Here is a 15462-nt window from a genome sequence, read left to right as displayed (position 1 = left end):
TTCTTTTCAGCGGAAAGTCCGAGTGAGCTGATGTGAGACGATATAAAAACCGGTATCAGTGCTGTTTTATTTCAGCTACAATCATATTGAGTTTAAAATTCCAGTACCCTGTCAACAATAGTCCCTCTGGTGTCAAAGTTATTTTCTAAGCATCAGAATCGCTTTTATGGAGTACCCCAAGGTACCATCCTCGAACCACTTATATTGTCTTTCCACATTTTTGTTTTATATTTAGAAGTTGCAAAACTGAAGGTCCTGAAGGTGTTGAATGCTAAAAACATAAAGCGTTTTACAAATGACAAAAACAAATCTTCATTCTGTGACATTCAAGTCCCTGCAGATGTCACTCTGTCAACTACAAACTTCTTTACTTCCAAATATTAAAATACACATGTGAAGTTAAAATTTGCTATTTAGTTTCATCTGATGCATGTCAATTATTTTTGGTCCTTTCGTTCCTTTACCTTCTTCCTCTTGCATAAAATGAATGGAAAGCACATTCAAACATATAGAATCAGAATCAGTCTTATTGGCCAGGTATGCGTACAGATATGTGGGATTTGACTTTGATAAACTTAGCTCTCCATTTACAAAATTATAGCATTAAATATGAACAATAAACAAAGACTAACTTGACTAAATTAGACAGTAGTTCAGTGGTGAGGAGTGCAAAAGATGCTGAAATTTCCATAAGAAATTATTGAGGGGGTAACAGATTATTTTACACGAGGTAGATTAGTTATTACACATTAAGGCGGTGTGATTAGATTGATACAAATTAAAGGAATAATCACAAGAAAATACCTAAGAAACCCAACCTATCCATAACAAACAAGTAAACAATAATAGGGGTTTTCTTGAGTTTTTATTTTTGGATTAATGTAAATTTTCTCAAAGGCATCTACATTTGTTAGTAAGGTAATCAGAAGTAGCACCAATCTAATGTTTGAATGGATCGATTAAATCATATATCAAGGGTTGTTGATGCTGGCTGCTGGCTGGCAGTCTATAAAACTGCAGCATGCTGTCTGTCAGTTCAGTGCTATTCCTCACACACACAAAAAAAAACATTATAGTGATTTTCACTGTTGCTTTTAAGGGACTTGATTGTTGAATCATTTTCAAAAAGCTGCTTGGATCCATAAATCCACTTCCTGTCCTGAAGCTCTCTGCTTAAGTACTTTGTGCAATTAATTTCACAGCGATATTGAGTGGGTCAGTGTATTGTTAAAGTAATTGCAGCATTTTCCAGTGACAGTCTGGTTGCTGATGTCTCTGCTCCCAGAAATCAATAGTACATGAGTTACATGAGTACACTACGATACATCCAGGTCGCAAAATCTCTTGAAACATGAAATATACCAAGGGATCCAATGTTTATAAAATTAAAACGAGTGTCAGATTTTACAAAATTAAATTGTGCTTATAATACTGTTGACAGTTTATAATGCACGATAAGCCAGTTGTGATTTAAGGTCCTGTACTACAACAAAGAGAAGGCAAAGAATTATCTGATTTGACAAAACACTAACCAAGATTTAAAGAGGGGAAATGATGCTGTGACTTAAACAGGAAGTAGAATCTATGATGAAAGGGCTGTGACAACAAAAATATAATAATGTGTAGTCAGCCCATTTTTTGTGAATTGTTGCGCAAGTGAATTGTGTCCGTTTGTGGCGACTAGCCTTGATATTTGTCTTTCTTCTTTTTCATATGTATTCGAGGTCTTTAGGGAGCGTTAGCACACTTTAACGGTAGATAAGGAACAACATAAATGCTTCATTACTAATGGATCGACTTTTTATTTATTGATTAATCTCTAGATTTCATGATGAGGCCTGTGATTCTCTTCAGTCGATTTAATTTCTCTTCCTGTCCTGAGAGATTGATTTCTCCTCTGTTGCTCACCCTGAGGTTTTCCACAGTTTTAATCTCTGTTAAGGGTTTTCTTTTTTGGGATTTTTTCTTCCCTCTTCCGGTTCAAGGCCTCAGTGACAGATGGTGTCGTATGCTGTACAGATAGTAAAGCCTTCTGACACATTAAAAATGTACTCTACTGGGCTGCTCTTAGATTTTGATCATATGAAAGGGGTCAAGTACGGTTCAGTTTATTCTTTCAAGATATCTTTGGACTTCTATGCCTTTATTTAGACAGTTGATAGAGTCGGAACCGGGGAGAGAAAGTGGGGAATGACGTGCAGGAAAAGGAGCCACGTGTTGCACTTGAGCCTGGGCCACCCGCTCCGAGGACAACAGCCTCTGTACATGGGGCTCACTAATACCCGCTAGGCCATTGGTGCCTCAAATACAGTTCAATTAAACTTGAGCAAAAAGTAACTTGCCAACAAAGCTCATAAAATATCCTGAAATGATGAGAAACTATTATTTTATAATAGCCCAAACCCAAAGATACATCTTCGAAGTCCGTCTCTGTTTGCCTAATACTCTTAAACAAGCAAATATGAAGTCACTGGCAGCAACCAATGAATAGATCAAGAACAACAGGAAGGCAGTGTTCTGTAGATGCATCATTTTTTTGCACAACGCAATTGTTCCTACAACTTTTACAGGCGTTGACTTAAGGGATATATAAGCTCGGAGGCTTACAGTGCAGATTGATCAAATATTATGCAACTATTTCTTCGTTCCCATCCCTCATGAAGTTTCTGAATTCCTTGTTGGTAAAGTTCTAACCCCAGGCTTTGCTTGAGCACACTTGCCTCATTGTTTGTACTCTGACCCCCCTTTAAGTTGGCGTGAGAGCCTCGGGTCGTCTCAGAACATATACTTCAGATTTTAAGTAAATGTTTTCCATGAGTACATTTTTCCTCCTGCCTCAGTAAGAGGATTAGTCGATGTCCAAGCACAGCAGGTTGAACTATGACACAAATCCAGCTGAAAATCCAAATCCCTTTTGTTTAATTTTGATGATTTTTTGATTTTGACACAGAGTCTAGACTAACATATTGAAGTGGATCTAGCCGTTTAAATTAACGTTTTTCTACGGCAGAAATAAGAAAAGTACTCAACAAAATCCCCTTCTGCAGCATTTTACCTTCAATGTCTTCTTCAATAAGATAAAACATAAATAACTAGTGATCCACTGTCTGTGTTCCCTGTCACAGTTTAAGTCTGGCATGAAGGCAGTTCATTCCTGAGGCAGCTTTTGGCTTTGATTCCTGACTCACATAGAGGCCCAAAAATCTGTATCACTAATGGAATCAGACAGGACTGATGTGTCTGTGTGAGCCCTGAGGGCAGGAGAAGTCTGTCCTTTTTATAGATTGTATTATCCATTGACGATGTTGTGGTTTTAAAGCTCATGTTTTAATCAAACCAGTTTGCAGATTTGACTCGTGCGTGGTCTCCTCACAGGTCCAGAAGCTACAATGCATGTGTCCCGTGGACTTCAGAGGAGTCTTCCAGCTGGACGAGAGGAGGAGAGATGCTGTGATTGCACTCGGCATCTTCCTGGTGGAGTCAGAGCTGCAGGTAAATGTCCTACCTTCTTACCTCTCCACTTTAAGGTGCTTTATTATTAACCGTGAGTTTACAGGATGTTGATATAACATACTAATGGAATGCTTTTCTTGCAGCACAAAGATGCTATCGTCCCCTACCTGCTTGTGCTGCTCAAAGGGCTTCCTAAAGTTCAGTGGATTGAAGAAAGCTCAGAACGCAAAGGAAGGGGTAAATACTCCCTTTAATAATCTCTCCAACCAATACATGTTATTCTGCCGGCGCTAAGTATTGATGCTTATTGTACTGCACGATCATTTATGGCGCTGTGTTTTATCGTGTGTCCTGCAGAGGCCCTTCCTGTTGCAGAGAACTTCAGCTTTGCTCTGGTGACGGTCCTGTCAGACGTCGCCCAACGCGATGAGACGCTACAGCAACAAGTATGTGTGTGCATGTTTTTAGAGCTGCCTTTAACAATAGTTTATAGATTAATCTGCTCATAATCTTTGCCTTTGATGTGTTGAAAAAATGTTCAGAATGCCCTAGTGGAAAAGAGATGTGCATCATTTGTCCAAACAACAGTCCAAAACCACAATACTCCATTTTGATAAAAGAAAAAGGACAAGACAAAATATTTAACAAGCTGGAACTGGCACTTTTGTTTGGACATTTTTGCTTTAAAATTACCTGAAATAATTTGTTTTCCAAACAGTTGGAAAATAATTTTCTTACAATCCACTAATCAATAAATCTGCAGTTTTATCTTGTCTTTTTTTGGTTTGCTGATGTTGTTCCTCATCTTCATGCTGGCCTTTAAAAAAAAAGGCTCCTTACAGAGCTGCTGTTGGTTTAATCGACCGCAGATTCAGCTCCTGGTCTCTGCCCTTTAAAGCATGTCTACCCCTCTCCCCTCCACACACACTGCCTGTCTCTCTTTAACTTTCCAATCAAAAAAAAAAAAAAAAAGAATCTCTAAAAAACGGCTCCTTAAAGACAGGATTCCAGTGTAAGAGATGTGAGAATGTAGGCATGCTGTAACTGTAATTAAACCACAAACATTGGACAGTCTACCAGAGTGCCTGAAGCCTTTTTGGTTAAAAAAATGTGCTTCTTGTTTTTTTGTATCTCTTCGCTGCAGCTGAACAAGGACACGCTGTCAGAGGAAACTCAAAGAAGGAATTGTGTGCTAAGATAATATTCACTTCCCAGATTATAGGACACAGACATCATGAACGTCTCATGAGCTTCAGCTGAACTTTAGAACTCAATTTACCTCAGAACAAAGACTACATATTCCTTCGTCACTCACATCAGTATAAATAGAATTAACTGTGACCAAAACCTGTTTGAATTAACATACAAGCAAGTGATTATCTAAAAAACCTAATTGTTGAATATGAGCTTGTTGATATTGTCTTGTTGTGTATGTGATGATGTAACATCTTCTTCAGATCTTGGAGGCCGTTATGGACATCATGCAGGTCCTGCAGGAAATCTGCAAAACTCCAGAAGCTCATGATAAAGGTACCAACTTTTCAAACTTCACATGCCACCTTTGTATATTACTCACCTGTCAAGTGATTTAATATTCACTACTACCTTTTGCAACCCTTTTCTACGCACAGAATACCTGTGCAGGTACACTGTGCCGACGCTGCTCGGTGTTGCTCGCGCCTTTGGACGATACAGCAACACAGACGAGCCGTTACTGTCCAAGCTGTTCCCTCGCCCGGTCACTCCCGTGCCGCCCACCGCCGAAGAGAACGACGCCATGCACAGACGCTCTTTCAGCGACTTCCGCTCCATCCTGCCGAGCTCTTTGCTCACGGTGTGTCAGGGAGACACGCTGAAGCGTAAAGGCTCCTCTCTTCCCAGTGTGTCACAGCAGGTAGAGATAAAGGGATCAAGAAAAGGAGATTTAGAAAAAGAAGTTGATAATAAAAAGCTGTACATTTGTCATACCTGTGTTTGTGTGTTTCCAGGCCAGTCCAGAGAGAGCCTGCCTGACCCCCATCTCTCCTGCTGATCCCTCTGCTCAGTACTTTGAAGGTTTGTATCAGAGCAGGAGATGTTTTTTAGGGGTACTTTCACTCCTCTGGTGGGTTCATTTGGTGCAGTAAAAAAAAAAAAAAAAAAAGAGGCAGTACTTTAGTAAACAATTGTTTTGTTTGTGGTCTTTTGCCTTTTAAAATGCCTCTTAAAAAAACAAATAAGTGGTGTTAACATTGAGTTTAATTGAGTTTTACAGACCGACAGTTTTTGCTGAGGGTCATCGTGCATAATCTGGACTCATGTGGGGGAAATTCTGCAGACTCATGAAACTTCATGCAGCTCTATAATTCTTCCCTTGTGCATTTTTATGTTCTTTGAGGTCACAAACAACTCATAAAGAAATGATTCATTAGAATAATTTTCTGTTATATTGATAGTGTGCAGTAGTGTAGTGAATCCACTGGATACACAGGGGAGCGTTTGAGTTGATTTCAGGGTTATTTAGTCTTTTTATATTGAACTTGTCATTTGCGATGTATGTTATTATGTATTTTCTAGGGCATTGAAAAGGGTAATTTAAGCCATTAAAATGTACACGACTTACTGTATACATTTAATAGTTTACCATTTTGAGAAACAGTGTACAGTTAGGGTAAGATTCAGATTAAATAATGACTAACATATGCATAGGAAAGAATGATTTATCTTGTGAATTATCATGAAGTTATGAAGGTATCATGAAGTCTTGTTGATCATCAAAAGTTCTCTTTCGTCTTCAGGTTCATACCTCCCTGATGGCAGTGCAGTGGACCCTGACTACTACTTCTCCACCATCAGCTCCAGTTTCTCTGTCTCCCCTCTGTTCACTGGGTGCAGCACTGGAGAGTTTCAGGTCCCTCTGGATATACTCAGACAGCTCCTGCACATGGTCAGCAGCGGAACAGATGCATGTTGTTAACTGAATATGACATAAGATGCATATTTGATAAAAAAAAAAAAAAAAAAATGGAAATTGAATCCACTTTTTTTCTCTCTCTCTCACAGGTTGAACAGTTTGTCTCTGAGTCGTTTTTAAAATCACTGGATGATTCCTTGGCAGAACTTGTCGAGGTAAGACTCTAAAAAAATCACTGCAAATGTTTGTCTGCTGTTTTTTTAACGACTGGTTCTCTGATACATTTCCTCTCCTCTTTTCAGTCGAGTCCTGGTCTTCATCTCTACTACAAAACCTTCAGTGATCCTCTTTATGTGGCCATATTTAAAATGCTAAGAGACACCCTGTACAATTTAAAAGGTAAGGAATCAGAAAAACTTCTTTGAAAATCACAAATCCATTTCCCCAGGTATGACTGAAGCATTAAGGATGCATTTTCTTTCTTCCCTAGACCTTCAGACGGACTACGTGAAGGAGGTTCATGACTTTGTGCTGGAGCAGTTCAGCAGCAGTCAGTCGGAGCTGCAGAGGATCCTGCACGACGTCGAGTACCTTCAGAGTGAGCTGAGCCCGCTAAAGCTGCGCTGTCAGGCCAACGCTGCGTGTGTGGACCTCATGGTGTGGGCGGTGACTGAAGAGCAGGGTAGATCCACTTCATTTATTCAGACAAATCTGGAAGTAGTCTCTCTGCAAGTTTGTTACTGATTCACTTTTTTTTCTTGTTTCACCAGGAGCTGAGAATCTTTGCACCAAACTGTCAGAGAAGCTGCAGTCCAAGACGTCCAGCAAAGTCATCATCGCCCACATGCCCCTCCTCATTTGTTGCTTACAGGTAACCGCTGCTTCCTCCCTCTCTTATCGTACACCCATTTTAGGAAACGCATAAAGAAGAGGAGGAAGAAACTTTAGGTTAACTTCTGCATAACAATGGGAACTAAAACAGACACGCAGATTGAGAGTGTCTTCCCTGTTTGCTTTGTGTTTCTGCTTTTCCAGCCCTTGTTGGTGAGGCACGTTTTGTCTAGAGAGGTTTTCATTTGTAAATATGTAAATGTTTCATCACTATTGGTGCATTCACACATCCAGAAAACTCTGAATTTTGCACCCCAAATTCTTCCTGCCAGTCTCCAATAAGATTTTCTGCATGAAATGGTGGTGAGCCGATGTGACAACGCAAATAAATATTCAGTAAAATTCACCGCGAGTGAGTGGGAGGGAGTGATGATGATCATATCCTGCAGAGAGTGCGTGGCCATTGACTGTATGAGCGGTCCTGTGGGATCTCCATGCAGCTAATGAAACTGCTTCGTTTTGTTTTCTGTTTGCCAGTATGCTCTTCTCCACTATTTAGTCTCCCCCTCTTTATATGAGACCCCCCCCCTTTCTGTTCAAAAGGGATAGTCTCCCGCTGCGAGGTGCATGTGTAAACACGCAGATCAGGAAGATTCCAGAGTCAGCCTGACTTTAATTATCAGGACTGCATCTGTGAAGACTGCTTCTGTTGGAGGGAGGGTGGTGCAAGCAATCTAGTTGATTGTGTAATCATACATGCCTTAAGTAGGCTAATTACATGTCTACATTTAAACAGCTTATGCGACTGACGGGGTTAGTTCTTTTAAAGGCTGAATGTGCTGCTGTTGTAGTTTCTTAATGTGAGCATAAACATCTAAACATGTGTGTTTCTGCAGGGCCTGGGTCGTCTGTGCGAGCGCTTCCCTGTGGTGGCTCACTCTGTCACCATGTCGCTCAGAGACTTCCTGGTGGTGCCCTCTCCTGTTCTGGTGAAGCTGTACAAATACCACAGCCAGTACACACCAGGTAACAGCAGGACACTACAGCACATCATTCAATAACATCATATTATATCCCATTGCATGTTTTCTTACCAAATCCTTTTATTTATTTTTTTAAAGCTGGTGGTGAGATAAAGATCCACGTGACAAACGAACATTCCCAGTCCACTCTCAGCACACATTCAAGCAAGAAGAGCCAGCCGTCCATGTACGAACAGCTGCGGGACATCTCCATAGATAACATCTGCAGGTAAACTATCAAGCACATGCACACACACGCTGGACGAGCACACGCACACACACACTGGTGTCACTGGAAGGCGTTCAAAGAAGTGGATGGAGACATATCTATTGGAGCCAGAAGTGAGGATTTTGGGTGTGAGGGTGAGAGAGGAGCGAGGGGTCATCATCAAACACTAGTGCTGACTTGGTAACAAATGTGTGTCCATATGCATGATCACTGCAATATAACTGTATATGTTAATTTGGGATAACAAAATAAAAACAACAACTTCAACATAATGCAAAAGTTTAACAGCTGAATCTTCAGATTTTCTTTTCTTTTAAATTTGTATTTTATGAAATACTTTATTAAATTAAATGTACACTCTGTTATTGAGTGACATGCTTCTCACACACATATGCACAAACAGGACCTGTGGACAGATGTGAGAGTGTGGTTGGGGGTTTGGTTTGGTCCATATTTTTTGTCTGCCTCAATGCTGCTTGGTATCAACATGTCCTTTTACTTCATCCTTAGGTGTCTGAAAGCGGGACTGACCATGGATAACGTCATCGTAGAGGCTTTTCTCGCCAGTCTCTCCAACCGTCTGTACATCTATCAAGAAAACGACAAGTAAGAGATGCTTCATATTTACTGACTGTGATGAAAATATAGACTTGAGAGTGTATTTATTCACACATGTTGTTCCCCTTCTCCTTCCTCAGAGATGCTCACTTGATCCCGGACCACACCATCAGGGCGTTGGGTCACATCGCTGTGGCTCTGCGAGACACCCCCAGGGTGATGGAGCCCATCCTCCAGATCCTGCAGCAGAAGTTCTGTCAGCCTCCGTCGCAGCTCGACGTCCTCATCGTAGACCAGCTCGGCTGCATGGTCATCACAGGGAATGTAAGGATTACAATCACAACCCTACCTATTTAATAAACGGGGTCAGTTCACATCTTACACCATAACTTTTATTGAAGACTTTGGGTTCAAACATTTTCAGAGGACAAGCCCTATATGCTCTGACATCTTCCGATTAGACCCAGAATTCTCTGCATAGCAAAGACGAGGCATTTCTTCATTTAACGGCATGTACACAAAAAGTACATTTGCAGGCTTTGAGGATCCGTCACAGAAACTTATATCGTTATTATCACGTTCAACACTTTTTTTTTTTAGCACTTGACCCCAAATTTCCAAACATATCTTCAGGCTTAGATGGGTCAACCAGGGAAGATGAGTAATGGGAGGACGTTGAGGCAATGATAGTACCTTCTTTGCAAAACTAAGCGTCATATAAGTCAAAGTTTCACATCGGGCTCACTTTGTTTATTCCTTCTTCTTAGCAATACATCTACCAGGAGGTGTGGAATTTGTTCCAGCAGATCAGCGTCAAAGCCAGCTCCATGGTCTACTCTACAAAAGACTACAAAGACCACGGATACAGGTGACCACCATCAAAAAACAACAATTCTAACAGTTCTTTGGAATGAAACAAGTTGGGGATATACAGTATGCTTCTCCTCATGTACTCTTCCTCTCCCGCACACAGACACTGTTCCTTGGCCGTGATAAACGCTTTGGGAAATATCGCCGCCAACCTCCAGGCTGAGCAGATGGTGGACGAGCTGCTGGTCAACCTGCTGGAGCTTTTTGTTCAGCTCGGCTTAGAGGGGAAGAGAGCCAGCGAGAGAGCCCCAGATAAAGGCCCGGCTCTGAAGGTACGGCACACACGCTTTAATTCCTGTACCTGAGAGCGTATTAAGAACAGATGAGAGAGATTAAGTCAACACCTGCAGCTTCTTTAGTCCCAGGTTCTTCTGAGATAAACATTTAGCCCTGAGCACAGTCTGACAGGCTGGAGGGTTATGGGAAAAGATGTTTAAACATATTTGAACTTTTATTGAAGAGCCGAAGAAAATATTTTTGTTTTTTTGTATTTGTTTGTTATCCTTTTTGTAATGTCTAATTCTGTTTTTTGGTCTTTACAGGCATCAAGCAGTGCTGGAAACCTCGGTGTCCTGATCCCAGTTATTGCAGTCGTAAGTGTTCCTGATATTTACACCCTTTTCAGCTTCATCACATTGTTTTCTAAGGTCAATTTTTGTTCACTTCTGTTGCGTCCGTCTTCCTCCTTAGCAGTCTCATCACTTCTAAAATAACTTTTTTAATGACTCCAGGGATCTTTCTCTCCTCTCTGCGTCCTCTGCTCTTAGTTAACGAAAAGGTTGCCACCAATTAAAGAAGCCAAGCCACGTCTGCAGAAGCTATTCAGGGACTTCTGGCTCTACTCTGTCGTCATGGGATTTGCAGTGGAGGGTTCAGGTACGGCCTTCTCTGTTTCTGTCTTCGCTGCATAAAATATGAATCTGCAAAAGGCAGCTGTAGACTAGCAACTCCTGTGCCCTGTGACGTAAAATTACCATTTTTGTCTTTGGAGCGTGGTGGATTTATAAAGAGAAAAATAACTTTATGATTAAAAAGAACATTTTAGTGTTTAACAAAAAGGTCTGCACCAGTCTTATCATCTCTTTAATGCAATTAGAAAACTGTGTGTACCTATTAGTGCACCCCAAAATATTTATACATTTGGAACAGGTGTAAAATGCATGGATTTCTGTTTTAATTTCCAAATGATCCAATGGCTTGTACTTCAATCTTCAGGTCTGTGGCCGGAGGAATGGTACGAGGGAGTTTGTGAGATTGCGACCAAATCACCGCTGCTCACATTTCCCAGTGGGGAACCATTACGCTCTGAGCTCCAGTACAACTCGGCTCTGAAGAACGACACTGTCACCCCGGTATGTGAACAACGACTCACATTTATGCACAAAAATGCTTAATGTAAAGCACTCCTTGATTTTATGATTTAACTTTCAGGCTGAGCTGAATGACCTGCGCAGCACCATCATCAACCTGCTGGATCCTCCTCCTGAGGTCGCTGCTCTCATCAACAAACTGGACTTTGCCATGTCCACATATTTACTGTCTGTTTACAGACTGGAATACATGAGGTATGCCAACATGTGTACATGACATGCATTGTTTGAAATCCTTGACCATATTATTATCTTTTTTTTGATTTTGTATATAATTTTCTTCCTGCTATTTTCGTTTTCAGGATGCTGCGTGCTTTGGACTCCGAACGCTTCCAGGTGATGTTCCGATACTTTGAAGACAGAGCGATTCAGAAGGATAAATCTGGTGAGCAAAAGGAGAAATAAGACTCTGAAAATGATTTGCTGTTACTGGTTAATTATTTGCATTAATATATCCCATTTCTCCCCAGGCATGATGCAGTGTGTGATTGCTGTTAGTGACAAGGTTTTTGAAGTCTTCCTGCATATGATGGCTGAAAAAGTAAGTAACTCTCCTTTACACTTTGTTACTTTCCAGGTTTGCAGAGATCTTAGTTAGCTAAACTTTTAACTGTTGCTTCCTTCAGCTCTCGTCTTAGATAAATACTGAACTTTGCTTACTTAAAAGTTTTGCAGGACAGGAAATGTTGTGTCCTCACTTTGGCGGTTTATTTCCGTAGGCCTACTAAATACCAACACTATGTCTGAATTGGCATTAAAATGACGTATTTAACTGATAATCGAAGACCCAGTTTTGATAAATATTTTCATTTTCAGCCAAAAACCAAAGCCCACGAGGAGGAGCTGGAACGTCACGCTCAGTTCCTTCTGGTCAATTTCAACCACATCCACAAGAGGATCCGCAGAGTGGCTGACAAATATTTGTCTGGCTTGGCTGAAACGTGAGAGTGCATCGCAACACACGCTCATTACTCAAAATACTGCAGTGACTTCTTCATATGAAAGCTCAAAAATCAGGCTTGTACCCAGAAGTGTCATCATCGTTTTCCTCTCTGCTCAGTTTCCCTCACTTGTTGTGGAGCGGTCGTGTGCTGAGGACCATGTTAGACATCCTGCAGACTCTCTCCCTCTCCCTCAGTGCAGTAAGCGATAAAAAACATACATCAGTGTCTAATAATCTTCCAAATTGTCTTTCTTTCTAAATGATGTGATGTGCTGTGTTGCAGGACATTCATAAAGATCAACCTTATTACGACATCCCAGACACGCCGTACAGAATCACTGTCCCAGATACTTATGAAGCCAGAGAGGTAATGGTCTTTATTAAGCTTCAACTATTCAGTATTCACTACTCTGTACTAACTTGTTTTTTCTACATCTGTATGTAGAGTTTATCTAAAATGATAAAAGAAAATGGAGCTATGAAATCTAAAGAAAGTTCCTATTTTTAACATTTCTCTCAATACAGAACATACATTTAATTTAATTTTCAATACACTAATAAAAGATCAATCATACAATTTGATTTAAATCTGTTATATATTTGAGTTATTTATACATTTTAAATTATTTTCTAGTTCATAGTTTATTAACATTCACCTTGAAATCCTGAAAAATGTATTTTCTCTTTTTCTCATTTCAGAGTATAGTGAAGGACTTTGCTGCACGTTGTGGTGAGATCCTGAAAGAGGCAATGAAGTGGGCGCCATCTGTGACCAAATCACACCTCCAGGTACCTTTTAAACTTTTTAATCCAATATGTTATATGTAAAACAAATGTGGCACCGGATAGCCTAGCGGTTATGTCTCACGTCCCATGTGTGGAGGCTATAGTCCTCATCGCAGAAACATGTCAACCCCCCGCTCTCTCCTACTCTCCTACTTTACTTTCTCTTTCCAGCTGTCCTATTCAATAAAGGCAAAAAGGCCCAAACATACATATGTGTCACAAATCCTCCAACTTTGAAGCACACATGAACATTTTAACCTTTTTTGTTTTTTCATGTCATCTTTTCAGGAGTATCTGAACAAACACCAGAACTGGGTATCAGGTCTCTCCCAGCACACTGGCCTCGCCATGGCCACAGAAAGCATCCTTCACTTCGCCGGGTACAACAGACAGAGCACCACGCTGGGAGTAAGCCAAAAAATGACTTATCCTATGCTAATGCTAACAAGGGTTACATTTATTTCCAAATGAATAGTTTCTTTTCAGGAATAAAAAATGGCTCAAGAATAGAGCCCTGTGGGACACCATGTTCAATTGCCTCTAGAGTTATTGCTTATGTCTTTTTGACTGTATGCACAGATTATAATTTTAGATCAGTTTACCAGTAAAGTTATGATATACATTCACAACCCTTCCATTATGCAATGGTGCCCCATTTAGAGATGCATTTGTGTCTTGAATGTGATCGTAATATTCCCTTTTTCTAATGTCTGAAAAGAGGCCTGAATCTTAGCTGCAGTCTTTCTTCTTCAACCTGTAAAAGTCCTGTGCCACTTAAAAAAAACAGTGCTAATGTGCCTCAAATACTGTCAGTATTCTTAATCAACTTTTTGGTTTTTTAAGTCCTTTCTTCAAGATTACAATTCCCGTGTTTAATTCATATTCTTCCACCTGTAGTCCACTCAGCTGACTGAGAGGCCCTCCTGTGTGAAGAAGGATTATTCAAACTTCATGGCCTCCCTCAACCTCAGGAACAGATACGCTGGAGAGGTAAAGCTACCAAATTAGACACTTTTGTTATAGCAAATGTTTACTGCCATCAGCTCTTTTAATCCCAGGAATCATCTTGAATGTGTATGGGGTCCCTGTTTCTTGACTTCTGTCTGCCCTATGAGGCCTCTCTGATGGGTACACTCTTCACTCACACCCCCTGCTGTGTCCTAATTAAACAAATAATTCACAGCTTCATCAATTCTTATATATATTTTCTGGTTTTGTTGCATGACATCAGAATAAGGGTGAAAAAGTCAATTGATTTTGAACCGAAGCTGCAGCGATGATTTAATCAGTATGTTAGGATAAAAAGTTTCTCGAGTGAGTAAAAACTGTTCGACTGCTCTTCTCCTGCTCATATATATTTTCTTTGTCTGCAGGTGTCAGGTATGATCCACTTCGCTCAGGCTGTTAGAGGACAGCCTGATCTGGGCCGTCTGATGATCAAGCAGATGGGGGAAGCTTTAGACTCTGCACAGCCTGAAGCCTTCACTGAGGCCATGTTCAAACTGGCCGCTCTGCTCATCAGCTCAAAAGGTTTCACTGTTTCTCTCTACTTTTCATTACTGCCTTTACCACCTCTTACTGTGTTTTATACTAAATGCAGGGGCTCTTTGTTTTTCTATAAGCGCTTTGATTTTGTTTGTCTGACTTTCCTGTTTGTGTTTCTTTTGCCTGGACTCTAGACTGTGATCCCCAGCTGTTGCACCACCTCTGCTGGTCCCCTCTTAAGATGTTCACGGCTCATGGCATGGAGACAGCGATCGCCTGCTGGGAGTGGCTGCTGGCAGCTCGTGTTGGAATCGAAGTACCAGTATGTAGATGTTTTTTTATTTTCTCATTTAGGTGAATGCAACTGATAACAGCCAGTTTAAAAGTCATAGTTTATGAGTTGAATCTTTTAGATATCCACGTCTATTTATATTATTAATCTCCTCTCCGGCTGTCTAGTTTATGCGGGAGATGGCCGGAGCGTGGCAGATGACGGTGGAGCTGAAGATGGGCTTGTTCTCAGACGCTCAGGTGGAGGCAGACCCTCTGGCTGCATCAGAGGAGAGTCAGCCCGTGCCCTGCCCTCCAGATGTTACCCCTCACCAAATATGGATCGAGGTCAGACTAAAGACATCCTGTTCAATATATAATTACGTGTCCCAATCAATCGCTAACAAAATGACTATGTTGTTCCGCCTCTTTCCTTTTAGTTTCTGGTCCAGAGGTTTGAGATAGCTAAATACTCCAGCGCAGATCAGGTGGAGATCTTTGGAAGTTTACTCCAACGCTCGCTGTCACTCAACGTCGGTGGAGCTAAGAGTAGCCTCAACCGACATGTGGCTGCTATTGGACCTCGTTTCAGGTAATGAAACAACCCCTGCAAAGTTTTTAAAGATGATGCAGGAATGTTTTCTGATAAAAAAAACATTCTCAACCTAGTGGCTCTTCCTGCGATTAAAGAGATTAAACATCTCTTTCTTTACTCTTGTCAATATCTGTGATGCAGATGTATTTATAGTGAT

General features: G+C 40.8%; 1 protein-coding gene across 2 annotated transcripts in view; it reads left to right on the top strand.

The window, feature by feature from the left end:
- The window catches only part of pi4kaa (phosphatidylinositol 4-kinase, catalytic, alpha a), a 29995-nt gene that overhangs the window by 1067 nt on the left and 13466 nt on the right, over positions 1–15462 (top strand). For both annotated transcript variants that reach the window (XM_065965564.1, XM_065965563.1), the window contains exons 2-34: positions 3376–3492; positions 3597–3690; positions 3811–3899; positions 4911–4983; positions 5085–5347; positions 5442–5508; positions 6231–6379; positions 6496–6561; positions 6649–6745; positions 6837–7028; positions 7117–7217; positions 8074–8203; positions 8299–8428; positions 8939–9034; positions 9127–9310; positions 9754–9854; positions 9960–10128; positions 10399–10449; positions 10624–10732; positions 11072–11208; positions 11288–11421; positions 11529–11611; positions 11697–11767; positions 12043–12167; positions 12287–12368; positions 12453–12536; positions 12869–12958; positions 13244–13363; positions 13853–13945; positions 14329–14485; positions 14635–14762; positions 14900–15058; positions 15151–15302. In XM_065965564.1, the coding sequence (XP_065821636.1) occupies positions 3376–3492; positions 3597–3690; positions 3811–3899; positions 4911–4983; positions 5085–5347; positions 5442–5508; positions 6231–6379; positions 6496–6561; positions 6649–6745; positions 6837–7028; positions 7117–7217; positions 8074–8203; positions 8299–8428; positions 8939–9034; positions 9127–9310; positions 9754–9854; positions 9960–10128; positions 10399–10449; positions 10624–10732; positions 11072–11208; positions 11288–11421; positions 11529–11611; positions 11697–11767; positions 12043–12167; positions 12287–12368; positions 12453–12536; positions 12869–12958; positions 13244–13363; positions 13853–13945; positions 14329–14485; positions 14635–14762; positions 14900–15058; positions 15151–15302 (3893 nt within the window). The remainder of the gene's footprint in view (positions 1–3375; positions 3493–3596; positions 3691–3810; positions 3900–4910; positions 4984–5084; positions 5348–5441; positions 5509–6230; positions 6380–6495; positions 6562–6648; positions 6746–6836; positions 7029–7116; positions 7218–8073; positions 8204–8298; positions 8429–8938; positions 9035–9126; positions 9311–9753; positions 9855–9959; positions 10129–10398; positions 10450–10623; positions 10733–11071; positions 11209–11287; positions 11422–11528; positions 11612–11696; positions 11768–12042; positions 12168–12286; positions 12369–12452; positions 12537–12868; positions 12959–13243; positions 13364–13852; positions 13946–14328; positions 14486–14634; positions 14763–14899; positions 15059–15150; positions 15303–15462) is intronic.

The sequence above is a fragment of the Labrus bergylta genome, chromosome 17 (assembly GCF_963930695.1).
Source record: "Labrus bergylta chromosome 17, fLabBer1.1, whole genome shotgun sequence".
Lineage (NCBI taxonomy): Eukaryota > Metazoa > Chordata > Actinopteri > Labriformes > Labridae > Labrus > Labrus bergylta.
This window is presented reverse-complemented; position numbering and strand designations above follow the sequence as displayed.